This window comes from Caloenas nicobarica, chromosome Z (genome assembly GCF_036013445.1).
Source record: "Caloenas nicobarica isolate bCalNic1 chromosome Z, bCalNic1.hap1, whole genome shotgun sequence".
In the NCBI taxonomy this organism is placed as follows: domain Eukaryota; kingdom Metazoa; phylum Chordata; class Aves; order Columbiformes; family Columbidae; genus Caloenas; species Caloenas nicobarica.
Window position 1 is genome coordinate 90,732,427 of NC_088284.1, and position 24,115 is coordinate 90,756,541.

Here is a 24,115-nt window from a genome sequence, read left to right on the forward strand (position 1 = left end):
ACTTTTGAGGACTGCTCTAACAAATCTCTTACTAGATCCTGCTAGCTCGCTTTATCTCGCTCTTTGGCACGCCATCAGTGTCAATCATTGTAAACTACCCTGACACCTAGCCTGTCCTAGGGCTGGAGACTTCAGGCTTTCAGTCTCACTGGCTTCCAGGGATGATCGGTACTCATCCTGGGAAATCCAGCTCCCACGGCAGCCTGCATGCAGTTGCTGAGCTCTGACACCTCGGTACCTGTTGAGCAGAAGTGAAAACATAACACACCTCACAAGCTGTACAGATTTTGATGAGACTTGTTCGTAAAACGACCCCTTAAAATAATTCAACCAGTAAGTTTCCCCTTAATTTTTGAGACCTATTTATGCATGAAAATGACTTAAGGAAACCTTCTGTAACTCCCTCGATGCTCCTCTGCTCAATACTGCCCCTGTTGCAGTTCCTGTTCCCTCCCATGTCTCATGTACCCCACCCAGGTCCCTTCACAAGCTGCTGCCTGTTAGACAGAACCACGTGCATGCCTGTTCCGTAATTCCTGCCAGACCAAGAGAGAAGGCAGATTTTCCCCTTCGCTTTCTCAGACTTTCTCATAGCACTGGAAGTAGGGGCTTTGACCTAGCAAGAAAACCAGGAGTGCTGTTTTGAGGGTTTTTTCTTTTTTTCTTTTTTTTTTTTTTGAGATATTTGAGCCAATCCACATTTAATTCACATTTTCCCAATGAAATGTTCTTTGCTTTTCCTTTGCTGCCTGCATGCAGAACTAATCAAGAAAGAACATACCTTTTAAACATTACATGCTGTAAACATTGAAGGGGGAAAAAACAAAGCAAGATAATTCTCTTCCAAATTTGGTTGACTGGGGAAAGTTCAGTGAACTCAGAAAATTACAACAAAGGTGTATCACGCAGTAAAAAATGGCGTTTTTTTTTTTTTAAGGTGAAGCAGGAACGCACCAATCTCCTTTTGTTAACCATTCTGAAGAGACCAAGTGTGTGTGCGCACACATGTGTGTAGATGCACTGTAGAGATTTTCCAAGCTAAAGAGATTCAGATTAAGTAATTATAAATAAATTCTTACATTAAAAGAAGAAAACAAGTTAAAGAAATTCTCTAAAGCTTCATTATTGTGGCAGTGTCTCAGTCTCTGGCATGGAATAAGGTCTAACAGACAGCGACTTCAGCCTCATCCCCACCCCACACAAGCAGATCTTTTCAAGCAGCCTTGTTCACTGTAAAAGATTTAATACTGGGAAAACCTTTTCTTGAGATGGACTAGTGGATTTATATACCTGTTCGCAGAGAAAGGTGTAATTCATAATTTTTTCTTCTAGTGTTTCAACAGAACTACTTATTATCTAAGCATAGAATTAGACAAATTATCTGGAGTAAACTAGGGTATGATATTGGAGTGCCTTAAATACTGCAGATAAACAGTGCTTTCAGGTTCTAACACAATAAACACAAGGAAACCTTCAATGAATCAAAGGGATGTTTTTTGTAAGAGAGCTTATAGAATTAATGTAAAACAATAAATATGGCAATCTACAAAGAGTCATATGAGCTGTTATTCCTGCAGGGCAAAGGTGCCTCTTAATCACGTTAAATCACAATATACAGAAATACTACGAAGTGCATTCACTTGACTTTGAAGTTTTGCCATATTTTTTAGTAAGAATGCTATCAGGTTTTGTTTTACTTCATTTACATATTGTATTTGCCAGTGGACATTACCTGATCAAAGAATCATTTTTGGACTTCTCCAACCAATTTTATTGCTCCATTATAGAAAAAGTCTAACAATTCACAAAGGAAAAAAAAAAAGTAATCAGCAACCACCTTCTGACAAAATACTAGAATTATTTTTAAAATCCAAAATTGCGTTTGGAGTATCAAACGGAGACATCCTACTAACATAATCTGAAAATTCACATCCCATGGAGTGTAAGAAGTTATTCATAAATCTCATTTTTAGTAAAATTTTAATAAAAACGATGCTTCGCATTTTCACATTCTGAAGAGCTAAAAATACAACAGAAACTTATTTACATTTTATAACAACAAAAATGTACAAATTACTATACAAAATGTAGTACCACCTAAAGAAAAACAAGTTTTTTAAAGTTCTAGCAGTTAGGACATTAAACCTGCATTTTCTGAAGAGATACCACTTTAGAGACTATGTATCAATAACTGAACAGTGATTTTCTTCACGGAGTTAATAAAAAAAGCTTCCATGCCAATTACAACTATCATTGCTTTTAATTTTGACTGATACAAATATAACCTTATAATAAAAGTTACTGAATTTATAACAAATCAAATTCAATATATATTCTCTCTCTTGAGGTTTTGCCAAGAACTGTTCAAAATGAGAAAAGTAGTATAGAAACTTTTTTTTATGGAAATAAGCCTGGCAAAAATGAGTAAGTTACAGTTTTACAAAAATTCTGGATTTGTAAACATTTAAACCCTGCAGATGTTTGAAGTTATTTGAAAATTATACACATGGCAATTACTGTATGCTATCTGATACAGATGTTTTAGATTGGAAAAAGTTTGGCACATGCTGAACCCATGGAATGGTAAATTTCTGTTCACATTTCTATTTGAAACACGCACTCGTTCTGATATTCAAAAGGAAATCTGACATTTTTACTTCTAAAAATATGGGGCACCATAGTATATAGATGAAAAATTTAAAAGATCAGCTCAGTCAGACCCTTAATTGCTGTTCAAGTCAACCAGGAGACAGTAACACCAATGAATTTGGATGCCTGAGTTGTAAAAATATGTTGATTCACAAGTTTCATGTACGAATGGATCTGATTCTATGAGCAGTTCAGATTGGGTGATCACTGTGATATATGGAGTATAACTTAAGTCGTATCTTGAGTGTATTTCTGATAAAACAGGTAAGAACCTGATGCATTTAATTTAATGTACTGAAGACTAATGCAAGCCCCCTATGTTATATACCATGACCTTTAAAAAGCTGATAGCTATTTATTGATTTGAAAGGCAACCCAAAGAACAGACATCAGGTCACAAAGTAGTACAATGTCAATAAATCTACAGTAGTTGTACTGCAGAAGTGACAGAAAAATGCTTCAAATTGAACAGTGACAGCTTTTACCCATGTAATGCTTCAGGGTCATACAGTTGCTCTTAAAGAGGTTGTGCGTAGAAGGTTTAATCCTACTTTGAGCGGAAAAAACCCCACAGCAATCAAAGTAGTATGAAGAAACACTATTAAAGTGCCCAAACTGTTTTTACATTCATTTGACCCCATGTTTCTGAAAAGGCGAAATATTCTGGTCTGGAATATGTATGGTCTGCAAATCTAATGTTAAAAAATTTGTTACTTTAACCCATGAGGATACTGTATGATTAGTAGAAAATCTTTAGCAGACACAAAAAAAAATGAAAGATGAAACTGCAGCAAGAGAGCATGGCAAACCTGAGAGATCTATTAGTGCATAAATCTGCTTGAAAACTAAAAAGATAGAAAGAGAAAGCTAACAAACTACAATAAAAGTTATGTCTTCAAAGCAGTAAGTTATAACAGGGTGGGAAATGTTTAATATGCACGTTTGCCTGCAAAAGGGTCACTATCTTTCTGAAAATAAAGAGCTGGTATTTTTCACAGCATCAGATTTATGATAAAAAGCCATAAATTGTATTTTTTAATATTATGCTTTTCCCACCCTGGCAGAGAATAAACATGAATTTAGAAGCACAGTAGAAGTGAAAAACAAAGAAGAGGAGAGATAGAAAGCAGCAGAGAAAGACAGAAAAGGTGAATACAGAGCTACAGAAGTGTTTATTGAGCATGCTACAGAGGTAAGCAGAGTACACATAAAATGAAATTAAACAACCATCAAACCTCCCAACTTTGTTAGAAAATTAATTTTTAATTGTGCCACTTTCAAACTATACTGATTTTTACAATTCTAAAGATGTAAAAACTCAACTAATAGAAAATATACATGACCTTTTTTTTCTACATAGATAACAGAATCTATGAATCTTGAAACTAAGTACATCAATTTCAAAAAGTATTGGTCATTTAAACAGAATCAAGGTAACAGTTCAGAGTGACAGAACTGCTTTCAAATTAACTGGATCTGTAGATTCTGAGCCATGTTTATAGTAAAGTCAGATCAATTTCTAAATACAAAATATTTTGAAGAGATTTATTAAAACTGAATATTACAATGCAAGGTAAATTAAGACTAAAGGCACATAAACTTTGGTCCCACCTGGTTGTCAGTTTTAGAAAACTGCCCCAAAATTTCCTGCAAGCATTTGCAGCAAACTTTCTTCATCACTGAAAGATACATGCACCATGTCCTGAACTAGCTTGACCAGTCTGTACATGCTCAGAAATCCACAACCATATTCCATATCTTAATTACAAACTAAAGATGGCAATATATATTGAAATGCACATAAGTCATGTCAACTTCAAAAACATCTACGAAAAATATTCAGCCACAAACAAGACATTACTTAGTGCTGACATTTATATGATACATCCCACAAGAGTGTGTACAAAAAGGTTAAGATTCCACATTGCTCTTCACATGGGGCTCAAAGTCACAGAAGTCACTTTTTGTCCTTTAAGAAATTAATATTCTGTACCTTGTTAATTTTAACTAATGCCTACATTCATAATAGAATCTAGACCAGAACCCTGAAATAAAAAAGGCCTCTTTAAAAAAAGAACACAAAGCAAAAAGTAGCAGAAATCAAATAATGTGATTTTATTCTTTCAGCATAATGCATCTTATCCAATTAAAAAGAAAAATAAGTGACAAGCCAGCAGATGAAGGAATCTATCAAGCAGGAGAAACAAAAGCTTAACCTTTTTACACACCCCTGCCTAAACATATTTAAATTATCATGTAACAATGTGCCCCAGACAACCAAATTTGCTTTTTACTAGTTATGCAACTCCAGCAGTACTAGTTTTCCTTTTTAAGGCACGTACATCAACTAAGTTGAAAAACTGTGGTATTAACTTGAAATCTTTTAAACAGAATGATGGTTTATCTAAACAACAGTTGAACAACAGCAGTTAGTATCACTGCTTTAATTCTTTTTTTTTTTTTTAAAACAACCAAGGAATGATAACAGCATGAAAAAAAAAATAAAAACCAACAGAAGACAAACTCTGGTCCCCACTTTCCTGAACAGTCAATAGGTGACAACACCAAACAATGCAACACATCCTCATTTTCAATCTGTCTTTTTAAATAGTTGACTTAGAGAAAGAAACTCTCAGATGGTGATTTTCTCCAAGATTGTAATTGTGAAGATCAATCAAAGCCTGAATAGCTTCTTCTACTGTTGACATCTGAAGAAGTGCCATCTTGTGATCTCTTCTGAAACAAAATAATGGCATTAGGGACTTGAACACTACAGGGGTTCTCCTAGTATCTGCTATTCTCTATGTACTTTTCCTTAAGACATGCTGCAAAAACGCACTTAAGCAGTGTTTTGTTAAAGCTATGTACAGAAAAGTTACTTACTGAAAAAATTTAAATGCTTTCACAGTGCCTCCAGTGTTGGCAAACAATGTGCGTAGATCCTCTTCTGCTACTGATGGTCTACAGACAGAAAGAAAACAAGCATAGTAAGAAATTATTAGTTAATTCAGTGTGTTGTGATTCACATTAATACTACTGGCTTACGGACAGCCAACACTTACGGAATATTGGACAGATGAAGTGTCGCAGAAGGAGGGAATATATTTTGAAAGTTTTTTGAGCCAGGCTTCTTGAAACGATGAAGAGGTGAATTTCCAAAATCTTTAGTCAGCCCTTGGTCATCAAGTCCCTCTCGAGGTAGCTGTACTGTCTGATGTTTAGACAGAGTAACCCGAATAATCTTTCCATACATTTTTTGTCCATTAAGATGACTCATGGCTAAAAAAGACAAGAGGTTTACTCAATTCAGCGTTACTTTTCAATAGCTTGTGGGACATCACACATAACTCTGCAAACAAGAAAAAAACCCCAAGTAAATCAAAGGGTCAACGTGCTAAAAGACTGGAATCGAGAACTAGGTCTGCAAAATCTGCATGAGTATTTAATTTTATTTATTTAAAGACCATCACATGTGATTCAGCTGCTGAATTCATTTAGGATATTGTGCAGACCTTCTGGAATACAAGTGGATGCAATAAGATTTTGGATCTTGTGGGTAACCAGGATACAAGACAAACTGACAAATGTAAACATGCTTAGTTCACCTGATTTTACAGAGCATAATGTCAAGTACCTAGACTAATGGGAATATAAACAGAAAACCGATCTTACCCAGCTGTGACTGGTTTCCATCAGCCATCTGTATAAGAGCACTGTCTTTCTTATTGTATAAAATCTTCACACGCTGCACATCACCATAAACACCTTTTCAAAGTCAAAGGTAACCCAAAAGAAAAAGTTCATTTTAAAGCCAGTCGTCTAAGTAATATATTTTGACATATTAATGGAACATTCAGACAGCAACAAGATCACTCACTCAAACGCAACACTCTCACAAATGAATAAAGGAGATAAAGATTTTGAATAGTGAATTTTGAAAAGAATAATTTCTGATAAACCCTCAAAGCTATGTGAATGATATTAAATTAAAGACCATGCAAAAATATATTAGCATGCATTAAAAGAAAATTCGTGTCTATGGAGAGTTTTAAACAGCAAAAGAAAAATAGCAAAAGATTTACTATTCGACTTTAAGCCAAAGTGCTAGCTACAAATAAGAATTAAGGTGAAACAAATAAACAACAAAAAAAACCACAACAAAAACAAAAAAAACCAAACCAAAATCAAATCAATAATAAAAGTATAGTGCTAACAATAACATACCGAAGAGGGTAAACAGACTTTGGGGCGTAACCATCTTTAGAAGGAGAGAAGAGCAAGCAGCGTAAGACAAGAAGAGAGAAGAGTCGAGGAAGAGCGGAGATGAACAGATCATCCATAACGAAGGGTGGTTCCCGCAGAATGGTGAGGTGGTCATGGATCATGGTTTCAAGGCGGTTAATTGGGGCAAGTTGGTCCGAGGAACATTTTGTTCAAGCACAGAAGCATGAACATAAGGAATGAAGACAGGGAATGTGGACAAAGACGAGAAGGGTAAGACAGGGAAGGGCACGGGAATTTGGATCAAGACAAGGAAAGGGAAGTTGAACACACGGGGAAAAGGATGAAATGGGGAAGGGAATACAGCAATGCAGAAGAAAAAAATAAGGAAGTGGGGAACAAAAAAAAAAATAAAATATAGGTCAGTACATAGGAAATGCAGGAATTTGGTCAGAAAATGGTTGGTTTATGTACTGTACAAGAAAAACTGAGTAAAATGTAGTCACCCAAGACAAATATGGGTAAAGTACATTCATATCAAGAGTAAACTACAGCATTTCATCTCAACATGAAAATAAATTAAAAAAGCATGCAATAGAAATTTTAAACTTTGAACTTTAACTGCATAAGCATGGCTGGTTATGAAATGCAGGCAAAAAATCTTTCAAAATGGCACTCTGATCTAAAACATTTTAACATGCAAGACTGTGGATGACAAAATAGTACCAGATGATAAAAAAAAAACTTAATGATCTACAGTGACAGAGGCCAGTTAAAAATGGAACAGCTAGACTGATACAAACTTCCCACATTTCATACCAGCTTTCACAGCCATCAAAATAAGTGTACAGGACAGTAAAAATGCAAAACTAAACAAACCCCTCTAGATTTCAGAGTTAGCAAGAAAGATACAGTTAGGGTGAAAATGCTTTGCCATATTTTTTTAATTATTATTTTTTAAAGACAAATGAGTAACTGCAAAGAAAAAAATTACTAAGAGAGACTGGAAGAGTGCCTCGTCAAGATCTTTGGGAGAACCTTCAAAGAAAAATGTGTTAGAGTAGTTTACATAAATTAAGACCTTAAAACATGAGATACAAGCATGAAATGAAACAGCAAACAATTAGAAGAAACAAAACAGAAATTCTAGTTTATGTGATTATAATTGCAAAAGAAAGCACAGTTGGTATTTTGTAAAAATAAAGCTTTCAATTCAAATGTCAAACATGCAGTAGTTACCACATTTTTCATAGAAAAAATAGGTAGCCGACTATCAAAGGACATTTAAAGTTGTTAGCTACCTGGGAAAACAAAAGTATTTAACAATCATGGCTTTAAGATTAACTTTAGGGGATTTTTTAAAAACATAACAACAACAAAAAAACCAGCAAAAATACTTTGAGCTTAAAATACAAATGTAAGAGGCCAAATGCAAAGAAATTATAAAATACTGACAAATGAAATGTGGCTAAAGAGGAAAAAAAGTAAAATTGTTTCACTGACCTCTTCGTTTAAATTGCTGACCAGGAGGACTGTGTTGCCACCAGCCGAAACTCCAGGCATTCCCACACGGCCAGCAGCAGCGGCTGCAGCTGCAGCAGCAGCATTTGGAATAGCCAAAGGACTCAGTGCTCCTGGAACAGCTGCAACAGGAAGCCCTAATTTTAAAATAAAGCATATTTTACGAAACACACACAAGTCGTTTAAAAACGTACCTATATCAATAAAAGTGTTGCATACAACACTCTACGAAGCACACCATTCCACCGTTAAAGTGATCCAAAGGGTTGCGAAATGGGTTGCTATGTTAAAATAAGGGAGGGAAATCTGAAAACTTTTTTGATTCAGACCAAGTTTTCAAAGGTGTAAGCCATGTTTTCTTTCCAAATAAACATTATTGTGCACCAAAACTTTTTCCACTGTACTCCAAAATGTGTCTAGTTTATCAAAACAGTTTAAAGTAAATGTTGATCAAATCAGTAAGAAGAAACACTAATTGTGCATCATTACACCCCTCTTGTCCATCCCCCCTTGAGAGCCATTCCTGTCTCCAACCTGACGCTTCAGACTAAACACACACCTGAGCTGGGGATGTGAACAGGCCCACACATCTCTCAGAGCCTTGGCATAAACAAGGCGAGGAGGTCACCTTCTACACACAACATCCAAGGCAGCACCACTGATGATGCTCTGTGGCTTTTGTAATCCAGTTCCCTGAAGCAGCTGGTTTTCCCTGGTCAAGTCACAGAGAGTGTGCTACTCCCAGGACCTGCGAAAGGTTCTTGTGGCACATATGCACCATACACACTTTATGTAGGAAGAGCTTTATCCCATTTGACCAAAATTTTATTCGCACATTTTAAGAGAGTTCAGTAAAAGGCCACTAACATAGCAAAATGTATATAAAAACAAGGAAACAAATTCAGCATTTTATTTTCCTTTACTGCAATTGGGTTCTGAGATTTCAGTATTTTGACAAAATTTCTAATGTGTATACAATCGTGCTAACACAACTTTTGACCAACCTGCCAAGTAGACGGTCTAAATATAACCTTTACACTATGCACCTCAGACTACTTTCCTTCCCACATTAAGTTTTATTTTAAAGAAAGTCATAAGAGAAAATTCTTCAGTTTCAGTCAGTGCCCAAATATTAGGCAGATAATATTAAATGTAATCAACCCTTAATTAAAAAAAAAAAAAATCAGATTTAGTGTCAAAAAGTAACACGGAGGGGGACAAAGGGGGGCAGTAAGCAAGGTTGCTTTTTTAAAAAATTATTTTTTTATTTCCTAAAATGGCACAAATTTGTGAAAAATTACTAATAAAAAAAAAAGGGGGAGAGATTTTGCTGGGCTGGACAAATGATCCCTCAAAGGGTACAGGACATCATCCATCACTACTTTGCAATAGTGCTTAACAGCATCACTGATCAAGCATTGGAAAATATTTCCTGGTAATTTCCTATCAAAGCACATACAGAATTAAGAACAGTAAGTGTTCTAAGAAAGGAAATTAAAGATATGGAATGCTTGACGAGAAAAGTTTAAAAGATTTAAAATGTTAGTATTCAGGGGTCAAACCAGAGGAACAGTTCTGAGTAGTGACAATTCTAGTCATCTCTCATGATGAGATGAGGGAAAATCTACCTGAATCAAAAGGCAACAAATATGTTCTTTTTGTTCCATTATATGTTGTATTTGTGGGACTGACTGTAATACAAAAACAGAAGGAAACCCCCTATCTTGTCTTCCTTCCATCCTGCAAAAACACTTAATAGATTTGAGAATGTGTTACATGGTCTATGGAAAAAACAGGCAGTTACAATAAACAGGAAATAAAGTGACACCCAATATGCTTGATCACGTAAGACAAGCAGCAGCTACGCTGCCCCAGGGGCCCTGCTGCGTGGTCCCTGTCACGGGGCTGTGCTGGGCCCTGCAGGGACCACAGGGGCTGTCACTGTGAGGATGTGGAATTAGAGGCACCGCTGCTAGTCGAAGCACAGCATTTCACTTCTCAGAGTCCATTTTGTGTGAAAGTGTAATACCATACACTTACACATATTAATAGCAAGAGAAAGATCTAACGTGAATATGATACATGTTTTGCTCGTGGGTTAAAGCTGAAGAATGTAGCTTTACTGTCACGAAAAAACACTTCATAAAAGACGCAGTTAAAGAAAGTACCCCTGTGGAAGACGTAAAGAAGTTTATTCCCAAAAATCAGACTCTAATACACAGGGAAACTTGTGAATATCAAATTAAACTCCTCAAACAACTTAAACACCTCCCAGTTCTGTTCTAAAAAAAAAAAAAAAAAAAAAAAAAAAAAAGTTTTGGAAATGTACTTTTGAGTACTTTGTATTGTATATGCTGAATGTCACGTTTATTTACACTCAGCTACTCCAGAGGTCACACATACAGAGATGTGAAGAATGACAGTCCGGTGTGACAGATGTCCACCTCAAGGGAAACAACTTACTTTATACTACTAGGTCAACAGCAATCATTTAGGTATTAGAAATGCCAAGATAGCAGAGCATTTCAAATCTTCTAACGTGTCTAAGCACCTTTTCGTAGCCTTAGAAGCTTTAAGCCAGTCCAGCACTTTAGGAATAAAGGAATCCGAAGATGACTAATGCAGTTTTTACAGCTCTTTCCATAGTTGGGCAGAGCAGAGCTGAGTAAGTCATACTTTAAAGGGCAAAATTCTTCACAGCATCAAACTCTCTACAGGACATTCTTTGGTTCCACGGAAGTAGTTTAAAAACAAAGATTAACTCAACACCATTCATACAGAAATATTTTCAAACATTATCCTTTGAAACAGACTAAATTAATAAGAATCTTAAGAAGGGGCATTAGTGTAAAGTGCTAATAAAGCAAGCCAGGGATGACAGCAAGGGATAAAGCTGTGGGTGCCCTAACCACAACAACATATTTACACTTGTAATATTAAACAAACATCTAAAGTGGAGTTAAAGTATTATTACATATTAGTATTTGCAATTATAAGCAGTTCAGTATAATACAGTTGCTGTTTATTCCAAGTTTTTTTTCTGTAAGATCTCCTGTAATTTTTTTTTTTTTTTTTGTGGGGAGAACATGTATAACTTTTCCTATGTGAGGTGGAAAGAAAAAAACCCACCACAAAAAAACCCCTCTACCATCTGCTTCTGATACCATTGAAATCAACCCATTCTGTCCATTAGTGATCTTCTTATTCTTTCAAAAGGATAACAAGACGCATTGAAGACATGTCCAATTTACAGTCTCAAAGATTTCTGATACCTTAGTTTCATCACAGCGGAGGATGCAGTAGACAAATGAGCAATGATACACGCAGGCTAGGATCAGCTATGTGACTGATACGTTTCTAACCGCTTACATAGCACACGCAGACCTCATTTCTTTAAAGGTCAGCCAAATTACAAACCCACAGAAAACACAATGCCTGTTCTGTAGGTCTCTACTGCACTGATTTGACATTTTAAGCAAATAAAAAATTTTCATAAATAAAAATAAGAACAACTTGTATTGTGATCACTAGTTATCATGCAACATACTGTTTAAGATTTGAGGACTTATCTGAAAACATTTAGAAATGTTAGCTACTTTGTTAACATGACCGACTGGTATTTGAAAGCTTTGCAACCAGCTTTATTTTAGCTTCCAACAATTACAGATAACAGGTTTTTCTTTTTCTGGATATTAAGGAAAACATACAAATAATATACATTCTTTTTCCTCGTCTTTTTAGGTCTTTCTCCTCAATGAAGTTTAAGCACAGCATGTCACATCACTTACTCCCCTTCAAAGCATCGTTTTGGATGACTTCTGAAATGCAAATTACTAATGCCATTTTGCTAAGAGACAAATTAAAGCTGTACTAAAAGTATATGATGAACTTATCTATGAAAACCATAGGCAGCAGGAGTAGTTGTTTTAATGCAGGTATACACAACTGTGACCGAGAACTGGATTTAGTCCCTAGTCCTGTTATGAACTTTTTTGGTAGCTTTATGTCAAGTCACCACCATCTTTTTGTACTTGTTACTGACCTACTTCTTATACTTAAACTGAACAGGTTTGGGGGAGATACAGGTTCTTTTAAAAAATCTCTGCATAACAGCTTATGAAGCTGCAAGTGTTACCACACTACATCATAAAGTTACATTTACTGAAGAGGAGGGTTGATTCTATCCATAAGGAAACAGAGATATATTATGGTTTAGTATTAATCGAGATATAAACACCAAGAGTAACAAGACTCACATCTTGTCACTAAAACAACTCACAAAATTACATTAAAAGTAAATGTAATTTCTGACATACGAATTACAGTACACTGTTAAAAAACAAAAGGCACCCAAGTTCTACAACTATCCAGCATATAATAGCATAACATAAGCGAAAGTCAGAACTGAGTCCTTACCTCACTTTCTGTTAGTGTTCTTATTATATACATGTAAGAGAACAGCTACAGCAAGCATTTTAACCAGAATGCCACAGATTCAACTTGTGGTATTCTTTCTGAGTAGGCAAAAGAACACGAAGAGCATCACATTAAGCTCAAAATGGAGCTCCCCTCTTTCATGGAGAAACATGCCCTTTGGGAACCATCTGTGAACGGGACATGGTAGACACTCTGACTGAGAACACTCTGAAGATATTCTTTATCAACACGACAGAAATAAGTATTCTAAAGCAAGCAAAATGAAATACTAAGAGAAAAACAAACAGCAGGAAGAAGGTCACTGCTATCATTCTGCCATACTTCACACATCATAGATTGCCAACCTCCATCTTAAAACTCTCCGAACTTTTAAGTGTTCTCACCCTTCCCCTTTTGAGTATCTGAATGAAAATGCAGCTACAAATTGCATGCACCAGCGTCCATTTAGACTTTTGAGTTTTTTCTATCCTTTGCCCTTTCTAATTTACATCACTTATATTTTGTGCCTTTTCGCACAGTAAGCAGCCCACAATGAGAACCCTGTTCTTCCACATTCAAACAAGCACCATTCCCATTTTGACAACTATCCAAATGCTAACGCACTAACAGCACTATGGAGCCTTTTTGTAAAGTTTTTCAGCTGTAGAGCTCAAATTCTGTTAAAAAAAAACCACAAACACAAACAAACACACAACAAAACACCAACCAAACAAGGCAACTAGGAGAAAAAACAAACACCAAAACCCAAACCAAAAATTCCAAACCAAACAAAACCCACAAAAACATAAACTAACAATAAAAACCCCGAGATCACTGTATAATCACACCCACCTGGCAGATCATGCAGAGTTACAGTTTACCAAGCTCACCCAACTGGCCACGAGGGGAATTAGAAAATGTACCCAGCTCCCTTAAGTCTCTTTCAATACAATGAATGGTTTTACAGAAGAAAAAAAAACAACTTTGGTATATAATCTTCACTACTCATCAAAATAAACACGACTGACTCTGAAAATGTTACACAGCTGCAATGCAAGTAACTCATGTTGTGCACCTTTTATTTTCTTGCTGCTTGGAAAAACAGTGCATTTTAAAGAGGTCCATCCAGAGAGTGACAATTAAAATATTTAATTAGCTAGTGACTGCCGTCTTCATAATTTTACTAGCAAAACCCTTTAATATGCACAGAAGAATGAGTCTAATTAAAATCAAAAGGTTAGAAAATTTAAGTATTTTTGCAAGAGATTACAAAAGCATCTAAGTGACTTTCAAGCCTAAAACACTAGAATATAAAGTCAGCTAAAGTAACTTGGATAACTACAACAAGTATAGTAATCACAATTACTAAACGTATCCAAAGTGACGCAATGACCCAAGCATCCTCAGAGTGTGATACCACCATGCCAAGCAAATTAAACCTGTTAATTTGATGCATACTATAAGCATTATATACACAGAAGGATGTTAGGAAGCCTGAGACTGGAAATCAGAATTCAGGAAAATGTTAGAATTCAAGTTACATTGGTAACACTGCAGTTGGCACTCTCTCTTCTCCTAAATCCCCACCCTACAAAACCTAATACGAGAGCAGAGGCCCCCTCTTTGCTACTTAAACTCTGACTTAAAGTTGGCCCATCCTGTACAAAAACCAAAGGATGAAATCCATGTTGTTCTTAAGTTCTCTTTAGTAGAAAATGGGTAACAATGAAAGAAAAAATAATAAGAGCAAAGACAATGATCACAACATAATAAACCAAGTTTTATAAAAGTCATGAGATTATGTCTGAGTACTATTAAATCTAAAGAGTGAAAGGTGTTCTCACCAAAGAACAGCAACTTGACAGAAGTAGGAGTGAAATTTATGCAATGAATTGTGATAAATTAAAAAAAAAAAAAAAAAAATTACAAATTTCCCCCAAAGCACACAGAACATGCTGAATTAATTAGTTTACTAACAGTCAGAAGATGTATTTATCTGTATCTTTCTCAGAGCATTTCACCTACTTCTTCAGATGAACTTGAAAGCTGACAGGATATTAGAACTCATGTACCAGAGCACAAGTGCAACTACAGATTTTTTTCCTGTTATTTACAGAAACTATAAAGTAGCACCTTTTTTTCTTTTAAGCAAAGAACATAATCTTTCCTTATTGAAGGAAACCAATAAAATGTTATTTTCATGATCCGGTATTACAATTAAACAATAGCATGAATGAAACATGTAAATCATGTTAAGTCTCGGGTGAGAGGGTGGACAAGGTAGGCAATAGCAGCTGAGAAGAACATATCAAAGAGGGAAGGACAGATTTGAAAATTAAAATAGAACTAACTTGACTTTTCCATATACGTTGTGTATTTCTCATTTTGTCATACATTCTCTCATTTATTGAGCTACTACAATTCAGATCACAATATAGACCAAACCCTGAATGGGCCTTTGGAGACTATTGCAATTTCAGATCTTTAATTTTTAGAAGGATTAATAAACATTTTTATCAAGTGACTTTGCAATACAAAAGAACAATGTCAGAATCATACCTAGAAGGGAAGTCTCCTTTGCAAATGCTGCAGCAATAGCTGGGTCCAGCGCTGGCTGCCCATCACCAGATGGAAGATCGGGACGAGTGTAGTCCCTGCTTTTATCATTGTTGTACTTGACGTTCAAATTCACCAATTTGGAAAAATCAATTCGCAGGGTACAGCAAGCATTATAAATATTTTGACCATCTAGGGCCTGGAAAAGGAAGTCAGTTTATTTAAAAAGTACACAATACAGGTTGGTTGCACAACATTTTCTTCTTTCAAAATAAACAAGGTCAGCATATATATATATATATATTTATCCATCTTACCATCTAGTTTAAAACCAATTAAGATTAAAATGCAGGAAGCTCGATGTTTACTTCTGTAACCTAGAAACCATTTATACACCAAAGTGGCAAGAGACATTTTAATTCAGTCGAACTTAAAAGTTAGTCTGTTGAATATAGTTAATTAACCTGTATTCCATAGTATACCTTTAAATCAGACATAATGCCAAATAAATTTCTCAAAAAAAAAAGAAAAACACAAAAACCAAAAGAACACACCCCACTATTTAAAAAAAACAAACCAAAAAACAAAAAAAACCCCCACACAAATACTCTTTTACAGGGAAAGCTGACCTGAGGAAAAAAAAATTAAAAATCTAGCCTTAAATACTGTGTTAGATAGCTATCTCTTAAAGCAGAATATTTAAATTATTCCTGCATGTTTTTCTTCTGCCCTGAAATGTCATAAGTGCCAAAATCGAAAGAAAAGCAACTTTATCTGCTAATGTAATGTTACTAACACTTCAAAAAAAAAAAGTTATTTTCACAATTATTTGGTACTTCTGAAAGGATGCCTATTAACAGTAAAATTCACATGAATACTTAACATGACATCACTTACAACTCTCTGAAAATACCCTCTAAAAAGGCCTAATTACATGTTTTGTCCATCTTCATTATATACCATGCAAACTGCTACACATGGATTTTATTCCATTTACATCTTGGGTATACCCTTCTTTCACTTGAAGCACTAACACCCAAGTATGAGACGTTAAAAAACAAAGAAACTTTAATAACTGCTTTATATTATTAAGAAACGCTAGGAAGTGAAGATACAGCTCATCTTAAAAATTAATCCATTCAATCAAGTCATTATGTTAAATAAAAACCTACCTTATATATACACAGCTGGGGGGGGAGGTGTCGGTGGGGGCAGGAGGAAATCACACTTTCAAATACAAAAATCGGATTTTTTTTGTTTCTCTTGATTAACGCTGGGCTGAAATGTATCAGCTTCCTTGGTTACATATGCAGTGCACTTTCCAACACATTCAAGTTCTGGGAGGACTTACTATTTTGAGCCAAGCACTGCACGAAGCTGGTGTGCCTGCTGGCTATGGAAGCAACATCGCTATTTTCAGACAGTGATGCATCTGGAAACTGAACATCCTGCAGACACCCCCTGCTAGGTCTGGGCCAGCAAGGCTGTCCCTTCCTGCAAAATCTATTATCACAGCTGACATCTCCAGGGCTCATGAAATCACTTAAAAGAATTACTGCCATTAGCAGTCAATGCACAAGAATAACTCAGTATTTTTAGAACTTCCAAGTAAAATAATAATGAAAAAGTATAGAAACCTGACAATCTAGACATTGTCTCAACAAATACTTTAGCAATTAAAAAGAAACTCATGTGCTCAAAACTCGGCTTAAACAATGCCTCATACAATATTGGCAAAGCCAAATCTCCTGGCTCACAGAACACAGGCTGAGGATTAATCCTGTATTGTTGAGGTGGTGCCGGGTGTCATCATTACGGAATATAGCATTTGATAGCTTTTTTTATACACAGTGGTAAAGCAGTATCCAAAACGCCTAATGTTGGTATTTGAGAAAAGAATCCCACTTGAACACTTACATCTAAGGAAAGTATACACTGAGAATCGGTCATCACTTTTAGGAGTCTTCTTACCTTCTAAAATCCACTAAGATACAGACTAAAGATAGGTTCAGTTCATGCAGCCAGAGCTTACTTCTTGTCCAAGACAATGCTATTGCCATCAAGGAAACACCCAAACAGCACTATCCGTTCGCTTTGTTCAAATCACACAGCTATGACACAAAGCTTTAAGTCTTTAAAACACAGCCAAGATTCATGTTATACCTCTGTGTGGAATTCGTAGGCACACTGATTTACAGCTGGCATAAGGCTGTTAAGTTGATTAAAAGTTTTCAAAAGTAGCAAATCAAAATATAGCCAGTGTTCGTACTTTCCACAGTAGTCAATGTTTAAAGGGAGCCACATAAGTAACTAAAACATATACTGAAATAACAAAAACTCCTCTTCTGACAAATTCAAAGTGACCAACAGTACATAAAAAAGAATACTGCACAAGAGAAATCCCTTGTAGTTGGGACACAGAGAGTATGAAAGAATATCTTGAACCAGAAAGGCAGGAGATGCACTCCTAATGAGCACTGTAGTCACACTCTGGGAAAGGCTTGTTGCAACAGATCAAAACCAAGAAATCTCACCCCACCCACCTCTACCAGCAGCATCACACACCTCCAACAATAATGGTAGAAAGATTACCAGCAACTAGGCTTTTTTCAAGATTAACTGTTCACATGTAAAGTCACAACTGGGAACATGTGTGTCCTGAGCTCCTTCTTGTATGGCAATAAAAGAATGTGCAACAGACTCCCAAACCCTGCTCCTCTCAAACAGACATCCTGAAAAATGAGAATACAGTTCACAGAATCACAGAATGTTAGGGATTGGAACGGACCTCAAAAGATCATCTAGTCCATTCCCCCTGCCGGAGCAGGAACACCCAGATGAGGCTACACAGGAAGGCGTCCAGGTGCGTTTTGAATGTCTCCAGAGAAGGAGACTCCACAACCTGCCTGGGCAGCCTACTCAGTTGCCGTACTGTTAGTGAATGTACATACAGACATCAGGTCAAAGAACTCTAGGTGTTGCTAAGAGAAACTTCTTTCTTTGAGCATTTATCTATACATACACTCACATGTGATACAGTACCACACCGCTCACATGCCAAACCAAGAAGATCAAGTATCACAGGACACTTCTACAAAACGTATCATTCTTTATCTTGCCTGTGCCAGCAAACCTATTCCTTAAGCCTCAACAACAGAAGTATCAAAACTTATGTCATCATGCCATGCTAAGAGTGTAATGATACTGAATCATTTCCAGGCCACTGCCTTCCCTCTGTCCCCCATGTTACTAAAAAGTACCTTCTTCTTGGACTTTCCCAAGGGGTAAAATGATTCTGGTGAGCAGCTCACCTGCCAAGAGCTTGTCAGCAGTCAGATTCCTGAAAAACTACATTATATTTAGGAGCGCTCAAACAAGATGCAGAAGGCCAGTAGAAAACAGCCACAAAAGAACCACCACCAAAAAAATCTCTTTTTCAATTCAGAATGACATATAACCCAACACAACAACCTCAACTCAGTGCAAACACACTCCCATCCCTATGAGTTTCTCTATAGACACTTCGACTGCTCAAGTTCCAAAATAGCGGAGGTGGCTGGAAAGAAGCTAGTAGTACTAAGTAGAAACATTCAAAATATTTAGAAAGGGTCTTAATAACCAGGGTTATATTCACAAAGAATCCAAAATCTGCTCATGTCTCAAGGCAGCACCTTTCACTGAAGGCGAGAATAAGCAAGCAAGACCTAACACCACAAAAAATAGCAGAAATAGCCTGGGAAGTCATAAGGATCCAGAACAGAGAGATACAATTGTCTGTCACAGACTGTAAAAATGACCATGCAGGGAATATTGATGAAATGGAGGTCTGCACCACAGAACCCAATACTCTCCCATTTCTTAAAATATAATGTCAAACCACCCTTTCTTTTTGCTCATAGCAACCAGGAGGATCAAGAGATGAAAACTCCTGACTGAGAAAAGATCCTACAGATTAAGAGTAAAGACAAGAGACTGTTCCAATGGGGGGCGGCGCGGAAAGAATAGAAAAAAAGAGTTTTCTCCTGCTGCTGACATAATCAACCACATACAAGCTTTTCTGCAAAAGGACAGTAAGAATTTCTATCTAGTCAACATGGATTCACAACACTAGGATGTCTCGTTTCCCAATGTGATTGTGGATGTCGAGAGAATTGAAAACAGCAGCAAAGGTGATCTCATATGACAAAAGTACTCTGCAGAGCTACTAAATGAATGGCGGATGCAGCTCTCTGATGCAGCTTCACGCAGGTTAAGAGTCAGATCTATCGGTAGGCTCCGAAGTGAAGGAAGAACATTGCTAGAATAACTTCTTCTCTCAGGCTTTCCACACCTGAATGAAGGGCTTTCTGATGTAACAGATAGAATTCACTACTCTTCTTCTTACTTTCAGGGTTCAAGACATCTGAAAAACCTCGTGAAAGAAGAGTCCCTTGAAAAGTGCTATACTCATAGGAACTATGCTTTGGTGAGCTTCTCCTAAGGCCTATATAGACCATGAATCTGTGGAATGAAACCCCCATACAGAAGATGGTCAAGGTATCCTCTGAAAATCAGGAAGAGAGATGCCACTTAGAATATTCTTTAGCTAATTCACATATGTTACCTAGAACACAGACGAGAACACAGTTTGGGAGCCACAAATATGACTTTTTGATATTCTCGTTTCCCCGCTCAGAAATAGAGCCTAGAGATTTAGCTAGCAGGTATTTCTAGTGGCACATGGCTTCAAGTCACAACAATTAGTGTATCTGCCCCTTTCTTTGTCAAGCACTGCAGACATCTAAGATGATGATCCAGGACAGGAAATAGAACTCTTGCAGGATAAGGACAGCTTGAAAGCATTTACCACGGTCCAATGAAGAAAAACAATCAAATTAGAGTGGAGAGAAAAAAGTGGCAGAAAGGAACAACAAAACTACTGCCTTCTCTCCAAACTTATAAGGAGAAAAAAAAAGAGAGAGAAATTTAGTCCCTACTCTCTCTCTTCCCAAAGCACATCAAGTGAGAGAAACTATAAACAAGATTTTTAGAAGAATCTAACAGTTTAAGATATTAAGAAAAAGAAGCAATCCTTACAAAACATACTCTAGCTCAAATAAGTACCTCAAAGTAACTGAAGGTCATACCATACGGTAAATATTTATTGGGAGAGATGTATCCCAAGTGCATCCTGCGGGTATGCATTTGAATGAAATTAATTTCTTCTGAGACAAGTGTCTTGGATATGAGAAATTTCTGTGGCTAAAAACTGTATGTATAACACATCCCATTCTCCAAAAATAAGATTTTTGTTTATTTGGGTTTTTTTGTTCCTTGACTGAAGGACCAGTTGCATACCTTTTATTATTTTCTACAAAATTGGAAAATGCAGGAGACAAACACTGCTGCTGCACTTCCTGGGCTTTCTGATTCAACGGCTACAATCCAGCACTCTTCTGTTTACGTCAACACTACTTATCATTTCCGAGCACAAACCGTGCTCTTTAGCATTCAAGATGCCCGAAAATCCTTAATGCAACAATCATGGATAATTGCCCTAAAGCTAAATATCTTATGTGGAGATGTCCTTGTTTTCCATTCTGGTAACAACTACCTGAAGTTCCTATTACAGATTTTAGGGCAATGAAGCCTAGCAGACATCTTTTGCAGACTACCAGTGCAGAGCCACCCTGAGCCCATCAGTCAAAACAACTGGAAGGAAGACATCTTGACTGTAGAGTCAAACCTAAATATCTGTAAACGTACTCTGAAGCACCTACAGGCCAAGCAAGGAGCAACTGGCCAACTAGAACAGAAACTCTCAAATTAGACTTGTGATATTTTTAATGCATGTTGGGTGAAGATGACTGTCCTGTGCTATGTATGAGTCTCAGTTCATCCTCCAGAGATGAGGCATTAATTACTGTCAATACCCAAGACTGGGCATGAGTACTTTCGGTGCATTTACACAAAGACAACTCTGGATTAGCCAGCTGTTCGGACAGGAACACTGGCACTCTCATCTTTCTATGGTATACCAGATTACTGCTATTCAAATACTTAAGTTTGCTGCTTATGCTGAGGGTACTGATCATTTACTATGAAAATGAGCTATTTTTGATGCTTAGAATATCTCTTTATGCGTACAGGCATCTCCAGGACATCACCTTCTGTTTCATTAGGAGAAGTACAGTAGTTCAATGTGCTCTACTGCTGCACATTCTCAGCACTTTCTCCACTCCATGGCTAGACTGCTGCCTTGCACAGAACCTGAAGTTAGTAGTCTTCACCTTTATTTGCCCATGTAATGAAATATAATGATCCCATCTGAGGGTGGTGATGAAACGTGAATCAGTGTAGCCATAATCTGCTTTTACAGGAAATGAGTTTCTCACAAAGCAAGCGGAGCAGGAATGCAATTTTTCACTACTTGCTCATTCAAATAGCAAAAGTGGTCCCACAGGGCTAGAGGCTTCATATTGTACATTCTTGTCAGTGTCACTATTTTCTCAGAACGTTCACATGAATAGCACCGCTCCTTGGTACCTACATCACTCAAGTTTTTCAAATTGCTCTTCAACTTCCTTAATAAGTCTTCAGTTTCTATTAAGGTCACATTCTGATTTCCTGTGAAAAATGCCAGTGGAAAATTAAATTCCCCATTATCTTCTACGGTAACAACTGATGGAAAACAAATTGAAAACTTCTTTATTCTTTTACCATGCTTATAATTTTGAACTCCATACAACTGAAGTGTAGCCACCCCATCTTCTTGTTTCCACTGCGTTTCTGGATTTATTTAAGCTGGAGGGTTTTCTCCTACCACCTGTTTCTTTCCTTTAGGCATTTTTGTTTGGGTGGCACTTCATGTTTTGCCACAGGAGCTCAACCATAAGAACTGTACTTATTTTACTCTATTTAGCTTGGGAGGGTAGCAAGGAAACCAAACCTTTCTTCAAATTTAGCATTCTTCAATACTTGCAGTTGGTATTACTCTTAGCATTTTGTCTATTTATGTATGGATCAGCTAAAATATGAAACTACAAACCTAACACTGTTTCAGTTTGTGTCTAGGATGGGCTCCAACATCACTCTGACGATGACTGTACATTCAAGAGTCACTGCTATTCAATGAAGTTTAGTCATTCACACAAGCTACCACTATTGAACAGCTACCCTAACCAAAACATGCAAAACTGGATAAACAAAAAAACACACTTTAACAACAAAAAATTATGACCAATACAGTATCCCACAAGCGAGCACCAATTTGTCTGAAGTCAACAACAGCAAGAGATTCTTGAGGTTCTTCCCTACTTTTACATACCTCATCTTTTTGTTACTTTGTCACTTATAATATATTCCTAGAATTACACTGATAATTTTCAAATCACTACGGTCTATTTCACAGATGCTGTCTTTCCATTAAATCTTCTGATAATATATGTAAGACTCAAAAAACAAGTCAAGATTTATCACTTGATGTCATATTTTGCTTGAAAAATGCACTTTAAAAGCAGTATTAACACGTATTACTGAAAAATAACTTTCCAAACACAAATCAAGATGGAATTACAACATTCTGTAAACACATTAGCATCCAACTGTGGATCAATATTTCAAATATGAATTAAATTACTATGGTTGATTTCAAAGAAATTATAGGTAAAAGATCTAGTTTCTGTATTACTATTTTAAACCTACTTAAAACCTGAAAGGTATATCCCCTTCCAAGCAAATTTTTACATATTAGTGACATATTTGCGTCTCCCTCTACTCTGAGATACAATCTAATATTTGATACTATTCATCTCTGAAAAGGATATTCCCAATTTAAATTGTAGTCCCAATTGTACTCCCAATCTACAAATATTTCTGGACTACTCCTGCTTTTCAGGAGTAGATTATCTTAAAGTAGAGCATCATAAATCAAGCTGCAAATCTTTTTGTCTCTGGCTAACTTTATTTTTCTCAACAGCATGAAAACTTACACTCTGCTTTTTGAAAACATCTGTCATTTTTTGTGATTCCCTGTCTTGACCACCTCACGTTTTTTTAATCAATACCCAGTATTTCATTTGGTGATGAGGATAAAAAAATGACCATCCTCAATCATTTTAAGGAATGTCTTTATTTCAATATAGTCATCATTCTTCACAACAGAAAACTAGGCCTATTTTTTTCTTTCCTCTAAGATGAATAAGAGATATTCATTGCCAACTTAGTCTGAGGTGAGAGCTTTTCACTTTTTCCTGAAGTTCTCAGCTCTTCTGTCATCTACGGGCAATAGGCACTTTCTGTGCTGCCAAGCAACACTTAGCCAGCACATCAATTTTAATCAGTCTTCCACATGCCTAGACTGCATGTGAAGGTTTGAAAACATAAATTCACTCTATTTATCTCCTGGGGAAAAAAAAAAAAAATAAAAAATAAAAAAAATCTAGCCTTACCCTTTGGTTCAACTTTCCTACTGCCAGAGATGTGAACATATTCCATTCAATTAATTGAAAACATCCAGACTAGATGACATGCTGTTGATCTTTGTCATAATTTATCCATAGGCTCTCTCCTGCTATAATGAATAAAACCAGTTACCTGATTTTCCCTCTCCCACCCAAGACAGGAGAGTTTCCTATAAAACAAAAGTAAGATCCTGCTCTCATCTGTCACTGCTGCAAAGATTCTTCATAGTCCGGTCCCAGGAGTAAGATTTGCTGGTTATAGTGAATTAATTACGCATCAACATTACATCATACATTTTTACTTCTGGTTG

At 36.4% G+C, this 24,115-nt stretch overlaps 1 protein-coding gene across 6 annotated transcripts in view; it reads right to left on the reverse strand.

Annotated features, from left to right (window-relative positions):
* Window positions 1–2,150: 2,150 nt before the first annotated feature.
* The window catches only part of PTBP2 (polypyrimidine tract binding protein 2), a 56,108-nt gene continuing 34,143 nt past the window's right edge, over window positions 2,151–24,115 (reverse strand). For 3 of the 6 annotated variants that reach the window (XM_065656205.1, XM_065656209.1, XM_065656208.1), the window contains 7 exons: window positions 15,367–15,562; window positions 8,374–8,528; window positions 6,874–6,907; window positions 6,322–6,414; window positions 5,712–5,928; window positions 5,533–5,610; window positions 2,151–5,385 (listed from right to left, as the gene is read on the reverse strand). In XM_065656205.1, coding sequence (XP_065512277.1) covers window positions 5,253–5,385; window positions 5,533–5,610; window positions 5,712–5,928; window positions 6,322–6,414; window positions 6,874–6,907; window positions 8,374–8,528; window positions 15,367–15,562 — 906 coding nt within the window. In that variant the 3' untranslated portion in view covers window positions 2,151–5,252. The remainder of the gene's footprint in view (window positions 5,386–5,532; window positions 5,611–5,711; window positions 5,929–6,321; window positions 6,415–6,873; window positions 6,908–8,373; window positions 8,529–15,366; window positions 15,563–24,115) is intronic. The other 3 variants (XM_065656207.1, XM_065656206.1, XM_065656204.1) reach the window with 3 other exon arrangements.